This window comes from Falco cherrug, chromosome 4 (genome assembly GCF_023634085.1).
Source record: "Falco cherrug isolate bFalChe1 chromosome 4, bFalChe1.pri, whole genome shotgun sequence".
In the NCBI taxonomy this organism is placed as follows: domain Eukaryota; kingdom Metazoa; phylum Chordata; class Aves; order Falconiformes; family Falconidae; genus Falco; species Falco cherrug.
Genome location: NC_073700.1, coordinates 40,944,228 through 40,960,675, shown reverse-complemented (window position 1 = coordinate 40,960,675; position 16,448 = coordinate 40,944,228). Strand labels below are relative to the sequence as shown.

Sequence of the window (16,448 nt, the reverse complement as noted above, 5' to 3'; positions counted from 1 at the left end):
TCTTTTATAAAGGCATACAGATAAAATGGCTTCTAAAGAGGTTATTTTAATAGAACGTTTATAGGCATGTTAGATTTCTGATCTTTAATATCAGGCTCTGAAGTACAGAAGTAAGTAATGACACAAGGTATCCTCTGGACACGTAGTACTGGTGTGAATTATCAGGTGAATTACCTTGGCTGCAATGCAGAGCTGCCATGGACTTATTCCCTTAAGTTAAGGAACTAAGTCAGAACTAGTTCAGGCATCCCTGTATCATGCAGTACCAGACTAGATCAGTCCTTTCTCCTTGCTTTAACTCCCTGGTTACAAGCCAGAGAGGCCAGAACAGCTCATTTTCTGGACAGAAACGTTTCTGATAAATTTGTGTTAGTGTAGGTTACAAGGCAATCAAATAATCTGGGCATTTTCATTCTAGTCTGGGAAAAACAAAAGCCTAGACACTGCATGGAAATGTCTCTTGTGACACAAGATATTTGCACACTGTGGGATCCCAGGCAAATGCTGGAGACTTTTTTCCCTTTGCATTTGTACATGTAGCTGTCTGCACTGAAGCAGGACAGTGACGGGCACGCTCCCACACGCCGGCAGGCCTGCACTTGCAGCCGGTAAATGCTGTTAGCCTGTTGCTGTAAAGTAGCTGCCCTGTACGAAAATGCTGTGGTCACACTCTGCAAAGCTCTGAAGTGGTACGAATGCAGCCACTGCCTCCCTCTCAGATGATCACTGTCCTCCCACAGCTGGCATAAAACCAAAGCACAGAAGCAACAGATCTTCCGTATTGTGTGTTCTGGCCAAAATCCACCTGTGTCCTTGCACCCGACGTGGCATTTCCAGGTGTGCCCGGAGCACGCAGGCTTGCTGCAAGAGCAAAGCCTGTTCAAAGCATGTCATGCTACAGATGACAGTGCTAGAAGCAATTGAAGGGGAAGGGGTAAGAGAACAGCAGGAGAACACACTGGTGAACTCATTTGCCTTCTCAGCTGCGGTAAAGTGCCAATTACTGTGTTTTGCTCAACCATGGGTAGACCCACTCCCAGTTACCTCCAAACTCCACAGAACGCCCCCCCACACACACACTTTTTTTTTTTAAAGTGTTTGAACAATTATTTTAACTACTAGGAGTGATAAAATAGGGGTTTTCGAAAAGCACACTGGAATCAGAGGACTGGGAAGCACCATTTGTACATGGGAACAAAGGAAAAATACCTGAGCAAAAGCATCTTGTAAACTCAAGAGCTATGGTACTTAAAATAGATCCTATATGCTGCTGGAAACAAAATACAATCAGGGACAACAAGGCTTTTCAAAATCAGAAGAGCCAAGATCAGAAGAATTTAAATGCAAACTATATTGAGGCTTGTTTCTGCCTTGGCCATATCATGTAATACAAAAGAATAGCAGAAGATCATGAAACCATAATGCATGATCAAACTGAAAAAGTGTATTCCAAAATCTCAATAAAAACATCAAAGAAAACTATTCCTACCTTTTTTTACTCTTAGTAAAATTTTACGTGACAGAAAATCATCCAAATTTTGAGACTTTCAGTAAAAAATTCTAACTTTTTATTGTTTGGGAAATATTTAATATTCCAAATTCATTATCTCCTCAAAAGACCACTGATCAACACCATTCAAAATGAAAGCTGGGCTGAATTTCAGATCCGTCAGCTTTTGCTGTCAAAGAAGCTGACAGACAGCTCTCAGGTCTAAGTTACACTAACAGTGCCACAATTTTCCAAGAGAAAGAAAAAATCTTGGAAGACGCAGGCTGCTCTTCACAGCTGAAGGCCACTCTCGTACATCAGTTCCTTACCTCTCTCCCAGTGACGGCTGCCTCACCTAACTTTGTGAAGCTTATACAGGAAATTTCATTCATTGTGAAAATAACAGTAATTAAATTTAACTTTCTCTTTGCCAGCTAGCAATGTGCTGGCCCGTAGCTGCGGGTTAATCAAGTGTGATACTAGTTGATGTATCCGAACAAGCAGCTGCCAGGTAACCCTATTTTGGCAGCTGGAGGAGGCAAATTCTCTGCAGTGCGTGTAAATTTGTGCATTTTTCTTACTGTCACAATACCACGCCCCTCCTCAAGTTTAAACTATAAAAGCTCAAACCTTAAAAACCAAACAAGGAAACCGAGACCCCCTTTGCCTTCCCCAAACCCCACCCTGTATGTACAGTCATCCAAAGAAATGCATGCTAAGCACGCTAAAGGGAAGAAAATAATCACACTGCACAGTGTAACAAGCTTTGGTAGGAAGTGGGGCACAGCGGTGCAGAGAGGATTATTTCATTTCACAGGCCAGACAGGCACCCATGGCCGGAGGAATGCTTTGGCAGGAGAGGAGCCCTGCGACACCATTTGCTTTCTCCTGTTTGCACACAGAGGGGGGAGGGAAGGGTTGCAGGAGGGAATTTAACTGTGGTAATAGTCACTAGCTGTGATTTTGCATCTAAGTTTAGATCATCAGAAGCCTCAAATTCAAGGCACCGCAAGTATAAACTTTAAAACATATTTTTCCCTCTACTGATCTCTGTTTCATGTTCCTCACTCATTGCTGCGGTTCTCTGAATCTACTTGCTCATAATTCTTTATTCCATGCGACACCTGGATGAACGCCCTGAACTGCAATATGGGCATCAGAAGAAAGTATAACTGTGAACGGGAGAGGTTGGAACATCTAAAAATACCTCTGAAATATTTTTGTGAACAAGTAGAACTCCTGATACTGAATTTATTTGCAAAGAAAAGGCAGTTCTACCTCCAAAGCACATGAGGTGAGCCATCAAAATCATCCTGTCTGATAACAAACTTGCATAAAAAAGCTCTCCTAGCAACTGAGCATTTATTAACTGTTCATTTTGGGAATTGTTGACAGTCACAGGAAAGCGTACTTATTTCAAACACCACCTAGGACACAAAAGCAAGCCACTTATTTGAATGAAGCTGCATATATTTAAAAAAACACTAGGTTTTTGTGCTTTAAAACCTACTGCCTTTTGCAATCATATTTACAACGAGCCCTGTTATCAAACAACCACCAGTATTCAGGAATGAAAGACAAAACAGAGCATATCTTATCTTTAAATTACAATAACTATTGGTGCCTGATGTTTTTACATAATACTATGCCCCAGCTACGGTTTGAATACCTGCCAATAACATGTCAGTCACCACATACTCTGAGAAATAAAGAGACATTAAAAAAAAAAGTGGCTTTGAAGAGATAGGCACGCGCAAGCAAAATGTTTCTGGTTATCCACGTCAGAAGCATCTTGCAAATGTTAATATGGTTACAGAACACAGAAAAACTAGCCTTATGTCCTATTTAAAAGATTAGACCTTTACTTTAGAGAACAATAATCTTTAATAATCAGCTATAGCACTGGTTAATTCCTGAAAAAATGATAAAGAACTAGAATCATTCAATGTCAGGATGACTGATAATACAAGCACTGATTAAACTAAATGAAGCACCTTGCATGTCTACACTTCATTCCTTGTCGCTTGTAATGATTATGCAAGAAGAACACTGTTCTCCTTGTGTGTTTGCTTTAGTGGACCTCAGGCATTAAAAAAACCAAAACAAAACCCCACACCACCAAACCAAAAAAACACAACTTGTATGAACTACAACCAGAGTTTGTCTTGGTTGATACCCTCAAAAAGTGTGTAAAAGAACATCCTACATGCAACACCTTGGATGTCTGGATTTACAAACATAAATATTATTTGTTCTGCACTGAACAAGGTATTTCGCACTTTTGGTGAGATTTAGTCCAGAAAGACAAAACAGTGTAAGTGGGAACAACTTAACAGCAGACTTTCATCTTCCTTGGTTTGGATATTAATAAATGATAATGTATGGCCTGCGTAATCCTGCAGTGCAGGACACAGAGGTTAGCCTCCTCTAAAATCAGACTCCTAAAAATTTCACATCTCTGTTTCCAGCATTCCCTTCCTTCAGCACTGGATGTGTTGATATGCAATGTGTTATTTGCTAATTAACAGTTTGGAAGCCTTGGGATAATATGAATTAAAAATATAGATCAAAATTTACAATAAAACTATTTTTAGCCTTTTGTCATTCAATAAAGCAGACAATGTTCATAGTATCACATGCGTATAGTTAATTTAGCTCCTTTTTGCAAAAAAATCTTGTTATGTGATCCAGTCAAGCTTCATGTCTCTTTCGCTAGATTCAGCGAGATGTTTTAAAGCCAGTAAAACTGGAGATTTTCCCATCTGGATCATTTGCCAAGTTCCACATCTACATACAAAATGAGGAAGAAAACAATTTCTGAGAAAGCATGAGGAATTTCAGACTCTTCTCCAGATCATTCTAACTAGTTCAATTATCACATGTCAAACAAAAAATATTACTATATTTTATTTTTACTGTGGTAGGAAAAAATTATGACTCTCTCATTAAAAAATAAAGCCACTGTTTGCCTAGGGTTTTAGTAAAACCTCCTTAATGATACCTCAGATACAGAAAATAAGATCCATTATTTCATTTCAACATGGAAGAACCTAAGCTACCTGTGGAAACCTTTACTGATGTACATGTAGATTTCACCTGCTTTCTGCTGGATGGCAAAACCTCAATTAAATCGAAAAGGAAACAATTATAACTACGCAGTCTAGTAAAACTAGAAAATGTAATTGCAATTAACTTCAATTGGATATATTATTGTTTGACATTGTTGAGTTTGGAACTTGTCAGAATTTTCTGAACTAGCGAATGCAAAGAACTCCAAGGAAACTACTGCCAAAGGAAACATTTTTACATACTTTATAACAATTTAGATTGGTATTAGAATGGATTTTTTTAGAAAGCTTGGAATTTAGATTTTTCCAGGGGAAAAAAAAAAAAAAAAAACACAACCTGGAAGCAGCACCCCTTACAGCTTGCCCTTTACTTCTAAGAATGTGTGGAAAGAAGAAACAGAAAATTATCTTTGACTAGATGTGTGTCTTGGTACCAAAAAGTATCTCATGCCTGACAGAGACATTCTCCTTGCTGGTCTCCCTACCTCCATCATCCAAGCAAAACTGAATCCTCCGATTAGTTCATTCATCGCAACATTAACACTGCACAAAGCTAAAAGAGAATAATGCTTCCCTGTCAGGTATATTTTCCTGTACAAAGGCCACTGTGGTTAATCACGCAGAATTCCAATCAGGCAATATGACGCATGCTATGCCCACATGGCTGTGAATTAGCTGAACTCTACGCAGCCAGAATTTACGCCCAGCCATATGATGTTTTAGGTCGCTGGACAGCACCTGAGCCCAAGGAGACGCGTCCATGACACTCCGTGAGAAGATGAGCCCACCCGTTCCGCAGAAGCGTAAGGCTTCACATGCACCAACATTAAAACAACGCACCCAGATCTCATGCACTTACCATTTGTGTAAGGGTTGACGGTCTTTTTATTTGTCATTACACGTGCTGTTGCATTATTTACCTAAGCACATAGAACACCAGATTAGAAAGGGTTACAGAGAGAGTCCATGTTGCTATTAAATGCATGCATTATTACTGCTATTAGTCATGTAAAAATAAAATGCAATTTAATTTATAGAAGGCAACAGGAGCATAACAAAATCATACTATTTATAATTACATTTACTTTCATAACCATTTTAACTTACAAATCATTTCAATAAAGCAACATCATATCATTTAAACTTTAATAAAAAGACATTAAAAGCAAATTAAAAGGTACTGCATAATTTAAGACTTAAGAGCATGCTTGTATTCCATGATAACACTGATACAATAAATACTCAAAACAGAAAAAAAGATCATATGAAGGAACATGCAGTGGAGTAGAAAGGAAAGAGACAAGGTACAAGGAAACAAAGAAAATGTCAAAAAAAGGGACAAACGAATTTTAGCAGTGTGCAACATAACCCTTTAGAAGAGAAGTACCATTGGAAAAGCAACATCTAGCATTCAACACTTGGAACAAGAGCCTTTTTCATTGCAAGAATTAACAAAATCATTCAAGCTTTAAAATCACAGCTAACAAAAGGATAAAAAGAGGGTGCATTATTTAACACAATATGGAGTTAACAATCTGAGTAAGATGTGCACGAAGTCATATCCTCAATCCAATCAGTGCCTCCCAGGCTTGCTTAAAACGTACACTCAATTACAGGCGTACCAATATAGAAAAAAATGTAGCATCAAGAAAACTTAATACAACAAGTCAAAAAAATTCACGTGGTATATCAGCGCTAAATACGTGAAACGGCAGATGGACTTCTCCACTTACCATTCAGCACCATCGCCAGCATGGGTATGTATACAGTTACCATGGTTACTGAGAGTTTGGTGAGGGCCCTAAGCGCTACCGTCGAAGGGGGAAAATGAAAAGGCAAAATATGCAACATCTTACTCAAAAGACGACAGCATTTTCAATTGGTATTTTTTTATTCTAACAAATACGACTGAGGCAGTATTGAAGGGGATCCAGTGGTATTAAAACACATTTTTGTTGTTTTTTTAATAGGTATGAATGGCTCAGGCCATCGAGCCAAAGTGGCCTGATAGTTTCGTTAAAAATTAAATGCTAAAATTGCTCGGTCTCTAGTCTGGCTTTTTTTTTTTGTTTGTTTTTTTTTCTTGTACATCTTTTGGATGCTTCTTTCCCAATTTTAATTTTTAAAAGCCACTGTGGATCCCACATCAACCCTGCAGGAAAAAAAAAAAAAAGAAAAAAAAAAAAACAAACGAAAAAACCAAAAAAACCAACCTTTTGTTTGTTTTTGTTTTGTCTGTCACACTTTTTCTTTTTTTGTTGTTCTCAATTTTTTTTTTCTTTTTTTTGTTGGCTGGTTTTTGGAATCTACTGCACCCATTGATTTACAAAACATCCAAAATAACTTCAAAATATTAAAGCTTTCATTTTTTTTTTAATTCTGTCATCAACCTTTCAGCAATCATGATAATAATAATAATAATTACAAAAGAAATAATAATAAAAAACCCAAGTAAGGCCAGATTCTCTCTCTTTATATATAAATATATATATAAACAATGGGAAGGGGAAAGGGGAGCACACAGAAGACACCAATGATGCATCTGAAACAACAAATGAGAGTGAAGCAGACATTTATAAAAAAGATGAAAAGGAAAATATTTTGAACATGCACCTCGATTTTACGGCCCTCTACCACGGTGCCGTGTAATTTCTCCCTCGCCCTGTCCGCATCAGCACTATTTTCGAAAGTTACGAAACCAAATCCCTGCATGCAGGAGGGAGAAGGGGGGAAAACAACATGCACATTATTATTTCAGTCAATGACCACTTGTTTGCTTATGTTCTCTGTCTTTAATTTAATATTTTCTTGTCCTTGCTTCATTTCTGTAACATGCAAATTAGAAAAATTATAATTGTATTGAGATGTGCAATAAATAAGCGACAAATGTGAACAAATTTTTCCTGTCACCAGTTAGATAATACCCTCTGAGAAATTCAAAGAATGATACCAAAAATACCTTTCTACATGTCACTACAGAGGAAAATAAATCTAACAATAAGAAAATGAAATTAAAATAAATTACAGTGTCTTCACATAGAAATAAATGAACTAATGAGAAAAGAAAATGAACCACATTTTAATGACATGCAGATATCTCAACAAAATAAAAAACATGTGCACAAAATTCAACACTGAATGTCAATATACTCTAAAACATTGCCTACTTAATCATGCTGTTGTGATCATAAGAAACATTGTTCCCATGCAACACTAGGGTAACTTAAACTTTTGTCAAACTATACAGCCTTTACTTATTTTTTTATAAAATAAAAAAGAAAAGAAAACCACCAACAAAACAAAAGTACTTTTAGAACAAATTATAAACTTTCTTGTATTAACAGATCAAAGAAAATCACATGATGTGAATAGAAAAAGAAACTCTGATAAAGGAATAAAAATGCAAAAGTTTTGAATAAGGTTAAGTGGTTCATTTACTCTTTATGTATATTACTTCCCACATACAGAACATGCAAGTGGTAAAACTCCCAAATCCCGTGTTAGTGGGACAGGAGAATACTCAACAAGTCTGAAATTCTGCTTCTGACAAATGCTTTGCTTTATAATATTAGGCTAAACAAACATTTCCAATCCTACTAAAACACTTTTTCTTGTGCTAAGTTAACTGATGTTTACAATGGCAAATATTTTTGAAAAAATCAGACATTGAAAACCACTTTAGAAACATACACCAACCCTTTGAATTAATTCTTACATGAGCACTACAATGCCTTTGCATGCTTTCCCAAAGTTATCCGAACAAATAAGCATCTACATCCTTGGTGTTTCATAACAAGAAACATTTGCAGATTATATATGGCCACATTATAAATGGGCATTGCTGCACACATTGCAAGTCCTACCACAACCTTTTTATTTACTGTTACTTTAGCTTGAACTAAAAGTTCAAGCTTTCCTCTGTTATGTTCTCAGCCATAAGCCATGCACCATGTCTCCTCATGCTCCAGTCCATTCCCTAGGTTTTCTGGCCAGTATTCACGCACTTACTCTCTGCAGTTCTACCTATTATGTACATACTGACTGACTTAAAAAAAAAAAAGAAAAAAAGAAAAAAAGAAAATATATTTATACATTCATTATATTATACAGAGGAGACCAAATATGAAGCTAAAGCAAAACTGACATCAAGCACTAAGAAAAACAATGGATATGAACTACAAACCTAATTAATTGCCAATCAATAAAAAAAGTTAAGAGACTACCAGGATCATTATATGGGTTATTTGGGTTATTTTACCTACTTATTGAACACATTTATTTATGCCAGCTTACACCACAGAAGGTGCCATTTATACCCAGCAGCAGTTCATGCTCCATTCTCTTCAGCTTGAACACACGGGCTGTTGGTCCTTCCCCCCGTTTAAAGCCAAGCTGCAGAGGAGCCCAGAAGTGCTCTGTCAGCAGTTCCACATCTAGCTGAAGCCATTCTCAAAACTCCTGATTCCACACATTTCCTCCACTCTACCCTCCCCACTTCCAGCCGAAAGCCAAGACCTTGCCTGTCACAAAACACTGAGGATGTAACACACTTTTCCCCAAAGCACCAGAAGTGTTGAGAGAAAGTAAACCCCCCTCCTTAGCACTAATCCCTCTGGTTTAGATGCCTGCATAGGTTTTTCGCATACCTAAACCCACCCTCAACTTTAAACTTTTATTTCTTCAACTGCTTCCTCCCATCTTCTAAAAGCTCTGTAAAAAAAAAGCTCATAATTTAAGATGCTTTTAAGTAAATTTCATAGTGGAAAACATCCCTGAATCCATCGATCCAAAGAGCCTAGCTCCATGCTATAGCACAAATCCCCCAGTTCTGCTTGTTCTCCCCCCTCCTCCTGGCTGAATGTCTGTCCCTCTGAATTCCGGACATTTGGTGGGAGTTGTTTAGTCAAAAGTTTGAATCAGTCTTCTTAGCTCTCAGCACTACCAGTTATTTTTTTTCAAATGACTAAAGGAAAAGATGAAAACCTAATTATATTAAAAAATTAGGAAAAGATATAAAGTGGAGCCACAAGCCAAGATAAGACAGAAACTTCAAAGATTCTGAAAAGAATACTCATTGTATTTTTTTCATTTCTTATGTTGTACTTATTCTCATAATTAACACTATTCCAATTAAGTTCTTATTATTTATGCAAATTTTTAATTTTACCTAGCTGACACAGAAACTCAATCACAGAACACAGATTCATCACACGTTCAAATATCTACATAAACACATTAACATTAATTTTATACACAGCTGATTCAACAGCTACTTTAGCTTAGCGTGCTATGTATTGTATTAACTAGTAATGCAGATTTCTGCATTTTAGTTTTAAAGTCTGTCAAGTGATTTAACAATAGCCAAGTTAGTACGTGAGCAGCTCTTATTTGAAGAAATATATATTAATATATATATTATATATACTAACACCTATGCACACAAACAGATTTGTGAAAGTATGTAGGTACTATATAGCTGTATAGCACATTCATTTACACCTGGGAAAAAACGGTACTTGTTGATGTTCCTGTATCTTTACAGCCTTGCAGCTGCGTCTGAGACAAGCCACCTGAGGCTCCGTGGAGAGCTTCAGTGTTAAAACTGCAGAGTAGTGTTAGAATAGGCACAGTAACAGAAGCTCTATTCTAAATCTTCCTTCCATGGTGAGTGGGAAATGCAGAGAAGGTTACCAGCAGTTCTTCATGTTACTTTAATCAACAGCTTCAAGAATTGGCAAAGGTAAGCCTCACAGGTTGTAAGAAAGGTCTATGCCAAAACAATACTGAAATTCTTGCAATTCTTATAAAGAGTTTCAAAAGTCAGCAGTGTTGCCATGCAATTCTTGCAAAGTTATCTTAATTATTATTATGCCCACAAACAAACAGAAATTTGCAGTAGCATGAAACTTGTATTATTTTAGGGTTTCTTTTTTGAAGAGATCCCCTTCATCAAAATTATATTATACTTTACGGTGGTGCTCCAGCATTATGTTTTCTGAATAAGCAATTCCACTTTTCTCAACTATCATGGCATGAAAACAAGCTTACTTCTGTTGTTTTTACAGGAATATTTTAAAACATGAATTATTAGAATCAAAAGAAATAAAAACAGAAAGAAACAAAAAAAAAAAATCTAGCAACTTTTATGCCAAACTGCAGCTAGAAACAAATTTGAATTTTGATCCTGCAAACTTTTTTACCTGTACTCAGTTTGAGACCACTTAGTAGTCCTTTCAGTTTCAGTGGGTTTTTATGAAAACATAGATAAGCACTGCCAGGAATGGGACTTTAATCTGGTGCATCTTAAATCCTACAGAATGGACATGAAATGATCAGATTAAGGAAAAAAAAAACCAAACTTTTTATTTAATTGAGAGAATCTAAGGGTACTTTTACAAATCAAAATACCTGAAATAACTCTAAACAAGATGAGAAGCAGCACACACAAGCAATGAGATGCATCACAGAGCTGCTTTGAGTATCTTCAGCAGCCTACTCAGAGCCAGCCTGGATGCACCAAACAGCACTAGGTAGTGTAGAAGTATCTACTAAGAACAGGGCTTAGAGTCTAACGCAAAGTGTGTAACTGAGGTAGTGATATTACAAGCCCACCTAGGAAAACCTCTTCCTTGTGGAATCCTTTCTAGGAGCAGCTTGGGTTTAGCACAAGGTACTGGGATGTTTTCACTAGTGCGAGACCACTATTAAAAACCCACTCAGTTCAGAAATACCTCCTCACCCCATCCCCCAAATACTTTAAAAAAGCCTTATACTTATGCAGTCCAATGCAGATGTGGTGACTAGAAGTCCTACATGTGTAAGACTGAATGGCTAACCAAACGTGTAAACCACCACGACCACGATGTGTACTCAGTTCCGCTCCATCTTCAAAGGATGTCAAAGGTGGCAAATGTGGGAAGTCTTTTGGAATTTATAATGCTATGGAGCAGAGGCAGGTTCTGAACAGTCAACGTCTTTTGCAAACACTACTGAACAGCTACAATTTAATGACAATAAACTTCAGCCAGAGCAGGAGTCTGTAAGCCACCAAATACCATACATTGTGGTTGTTTACTGAAAAAGTGGTAAAAGTTCCAACTGGGTTTGGGCTAGCAGGGAAGAGTACTAATTAATGATTGCCAGAATAATTTTGGAATGTAAACTAGGAAATTTCAGCTATTCTAATAAAAAAAAAACCAACAAAAAAAACCAGCTTTACATTTAGAATATAAATAATAACACATTAAGGGAACAATTAACCAAATTAAGATACGTCTGACGTAATACAGATTTATGATATAGGTGACTTTTTAAAAATGTCAGTATGTCTATAACAGGAAAAGAATTCTACCACTAATAATAAATCGTATGTGAGAGTTACAGGAAGACTGAAACATCAGTGGATAAACATGATACGGTGTCTGACATGACAGGAAAAGGAAAAAGATATCATGCATATGGCATCCACGTAAACCCTTACAATGCAGCTGATACCATAGGTGAAGAAGACTGGGCTGCAATTTTGCACCAGGTAACGAAGCTAATGGCAGTCATAGGCATTCTGTCTTGCTTTATTTCTTAAATATCAATAAATTGAAGTATGCATTTAAGGCAAAGTAATTTTCAGAAAAATATAGATGTTTGCAATACAGTAAGAACTCTTTTAATCAAATAAATGTTAAATGATTATTTTCAAAGGGTTGGTGTACTGAAGCTTTAACTAAAGAGGAAAACATCTGCACTTAGATAATCTGGAACAATCATATTTTCTCAGTTAATTACTAAAGAGGATAGTTATTAGGTATCATTATCATCTTTCATTTCAATAGGGGAAAAAATACCTGTACTAATACAAACCTGCCTATAAATATCTGTAAGTATGGACTCATCTTATAAAATAAACAAGATAATTATCCTTCAAGAATAAAGACAGCAGAAATCAACATTCCCATAAAACGCATGCCAGTTTGGAGTAGCTAAAATTACCCCCTTTAAAAGATATGAGTCCAATGATTTTCATGCTGCTTAGGAAACCAAATGACAGCTCCAAAGATGTTTTCACTAACATAGAATTTCAGATGTTATTTTTTACAGCAGTGCAGTTGTTTCCTTTTACTCACACAAATATTTTAAACAAATCTAAAAAATTCCATGAGTGAAATGAACTGCTTACCTTTGAGCCTCGCTCATTAAAAATAATTTCAACATCTAAGATTTTACCAAATTGCTGCAAAGAAATAGAAAAGTTACATGAAAATAAGATAACTCCAACAATTGTTTCACATCTAATACAAATGTTTCTTTCAGAAAATGTGCACCACATAAAAAAAAAAAAAAGTTAAAGAATATAAAGTCAAAGATAGCCAAGCACCAAAAAACACACTGAAGAGAAGCCAGATCATTATTACAACTAAATCATACCTATCATTACACTTTTCACTGTCATTCCACATATGCACTTACGAACCTTAACTTCAGTGAAACCACCTGACAAAGAGGGAATCATCTTTAAACTGTGATCACAGTGAAGTGAAAGTCCCAGTTTTCTTCTTTTATTTTATTTTGTCTTTGCACATAGCAGGTTACTTCCCTGTGATCCATCCAGTCCCATCTGCCAACACCATTTTGTCATACGTAATATGCTACTGGGCTACTTTGCTTGGAGTGTAATAAACTTCTCTAACGAGACAGGATGAATGGCTGCACGAGCATTGCCACCCTCTGGTCATCCTTCCCTCTGAAGACCCTTTGGTTCAGAAGACTTCTTGCAGTTGCTCTGCAGAATAGGTAAAGGTGTTTGGTTACTTTGGCTTTACAGGAACAAGCTTAAACCAGCTGGTAGTTTTGTTGCTGGCTTCAAGGAAGTGAGGATTTCCCTCCACCCTTGCTGAGAAGGGATAACCATTACTCCCTAAGAAACTCTTGACTCACTAGAGTATACTCTGGAAAATTAGAATGGATATTGACTTGTTGGGGATTTTTCCCTGCTCAGAATGGCACTTTTAGTATAATATTAGTAGTAACTGCTATTAGCCTCGACCTTAGAACTGCTCTCACAATCATCTAGGCATTGCTCACACACACAAAACGTGGCCACTTTGCTATCCCAAAGAAAAAGACTCCACTGGACTTCTCTTAGGAGACTGAGAATAAATGTTTGACTTGGGCAGTATTTAGTTAGAACGCTTTCTGATATGACACATTTTGTGATGTGACACTGTAACGTATCAGGGGCTCGCTTCTGTTATTTCGTGTGTCATTAACATGCAGGATGGATCACTGTTAACACTGATAAATGACACAATGTATTAAATAAAAAGGCAGAAATTAGAAACAGGCAAATGAAGAGTAATCTAGCAAAAATCCAAGGAACTGCAGAAATGAGCCTGTACTCCAGTCTTTTAGGATATAATAAACCATTACAGGCCAGAAAGGGCAGTATTCCTTTTCTAGCTTATTGAAGTGTTTCAACTTGGTTATGAAAAATCCACCATCAATTCTTATCCCTTGGTTTATTTTATGTTCTTGCATTCACGACCTACTTAATATTTTCACTGCAACTTTAGCCTATAAGCACACATTGACTTAATGTTTAAACAGTCCTCCCGTGCTGTATTTATGTGCATGTAAAAAGTTCCTCTGCTGTATGTATAACACAGTCATGATGCAGTATTACCATACTTTATATTTCAACACACATTTGCAAAAATTTAATTTTTCTACCAACTCAGAAGCTAAACGTTTACTGTTACCAAGTCACTCTAAAGCAGGAAAACTCTAGCCATTCTCCAGTGTTAGTCTTCTGAGACCTAAGACTTAGAAATACTGAAATTTAGGCTTTATTCACCTATAAATTACTACAATACCTGAAAGAAGAGAGATCCTTTCATTTAAGGTACTTTCATTTCAAATAAAATCTATCTATTTTACGTGGGTTTTAAAATTTAAATAAATCTTCATGTTTTTCTTTAGGTGGTTAATTATTATGCTTTCTGCTATTTTGCTGTCGAGCCGTTAGGTGTACTTAGGGGAGGTTACTTATAACAACTAAGATACAACATAACAGTCACTCATTTTCCAATACTACACCAGCACTCTTTTTCCAGTGACTGTTTCCTTCATTGCATAGAAATAAATACTGCAAACCACAATGGCTTATCTCACAAGCAAAGACATTAGAAGAACTTAAAAATCTGAAGCGAACATGAAAGCTGGAAAGAAGTATAGAGCCATGAAATACTTGGTGCTGCATTGTGTAACAAACTGTAACACAGAAGGGAATTAAGTTTTCATGAGTCAGAAATAAGAAAGCAAGGGTAACAAAACTAGTTAAGAGTACTAACTAGGAAAAGCTGGGTTCTAACAGCTGATCAATCACTACTTCTAGCTTTTGTTTAGTGACACTTCAAGACAAACGTATTCTTGGAGCAGGGAAAAGACACCTCGTCTAACTTCTAACAGTTAGCCTAGAACTGATGGCACATACGTGTAGATACAGCCAATGCACTTGAAGGTAGCTCAAATGGCCTGGGTAAAAGCAAAAATGATGAGACAGAAAAATACTGGCAAAAACTTTAGAAGCTTGCAGACCTACAATACCTGTGGGGATGGGTGAGGATTCCTACTCCTGGGCTTCCTGATTAGATTCAGCCCATGTCTTACTTCTATAGATTTGGGTTCCTTGCTCATGAGGTCAAGTATTGATGATTTTACATCACGCTCTCCAAAATCAATAAACACAGATCTAGAAATCCAGAAGTGTACAGCAGGAATATATATGCATTCAATATTTTAAGCCAATGTAGCTTTTTTGGAATGTAATACAAAACACAATACACAGAATACACCCAGCTGTATCACATACAGTGGAATCAGTAGAATTTCTTTTCCCAGTTGTGGCTGGCAAATCAGATGTTTGGTTAGAAATAAATGAAAACAGAATCTTTACTGAAAATGGTTAAACAGCCTAAATCACAATACTGCTCTCATGGTTGCCTATAATATAAAAACCCTATTGCACTGCAAATATGAAAAAGCATAAATAAAGTGTGAGTACTTACTCCAAACATTTGTCTAAGATCTGGATCCCGGAATCTGAATGGTATATTTGAGACGTGAAGCCGTTTTGGTTGCGATTTGTTTTCTGTATTTTCAGAAGATTGTGTCTGTTGCTGGCCATCGGTCTGTGCTGCATCATCTGTCTGCTAAAAGGGTAAAGCAAAATAAAGCACATTGTAAGTATTTCTGCCATTTTCAATATAAAGTGGTGGGCTTCAATTCTCAGAAAAATGACTAAAAAGGAGGTCAAACTGTGCAAAGGTACTGAAGAACACCAGAAGTTGAAATACATGAAAATCAAACCAATTTCTGTATCTGTCTCAACAATATACATTTTCAGTGATATTTGTAAAATGTATTTGGAATAAACTGGAGAATAGGAAGATTATTGTTTGTTGATTTGCTTAGTTATTTTTAAATAATGAATAAATATGCCTCCTTATATTGTAAAATTGTTGAAATCCCTTTAACTGCATCAGTGTTTGCCAATGGAAGAAACTGAACCTCCATGTCCAAACAGCAGCCTACTTGCAGAAGCAAGCTATACACCTTCGAACAAGATTAGTACTTTCATTTAGAGGCCACTGGGACTTCTACACAGGAGGCAGGTAACACATCACATCCTAGCTGCCATTTCATAAGCAGTGCTGATGGGCACTGGAGGGTCATTTTGTCTAGATAAATGGTCACCATTATGGAAAAGGCCTTGAGTTGTGAAAGGGAACAGAAGTATAATCAGCAGTGAAGGTTGTTCGACTTAAAGTGAGACCCAGAAACAAAGTTTCACATATTTTCTTTCTCACCAAAATTAAGATCATAGCATGGTATTTCTT

General features: G+C 36.7%; 1 protein-coding gene across 30 annotated transcripts in view; it reads right to left on the bottom strand.

Moving 5' to 3' along the window:
• Positions 1–16,448, bottom strand: part of RBFOX1 (RNA binding fox-1 homolog 1) — a 918,315-nt gene that overhangs the window by 85,606 nt on the left and 816,261 nt on the right. For 29 of the 30 annotated variants that reach the window (XM_055709778.1, XM_055709787.1, XM_055709790.1 and 26 more), the window contains 4 exons: positions 15,618–15,761; positions 12,731–12,784; positions 7,171–7,263; positions 5,417–5,477 (listed from right to left, as the gene is read on the bottom strand). In XM_055709778.1, coding sequence (XP_055565753.1) covers positions 5,417–5,477; positions 7,171–7,263; positions 12,731–12,784; positions 15,618–15,761 — 352 coding nt within the window. The remainder of the gene's footprint in view (positions 1–5,416; positions 5,478–7,170; positions 7,264–12,730; positions 12,785–15,617; positions 15,762–16,448) is intronic. The other variant, XM_055709777.1, reaches the window with a different exon arrangement.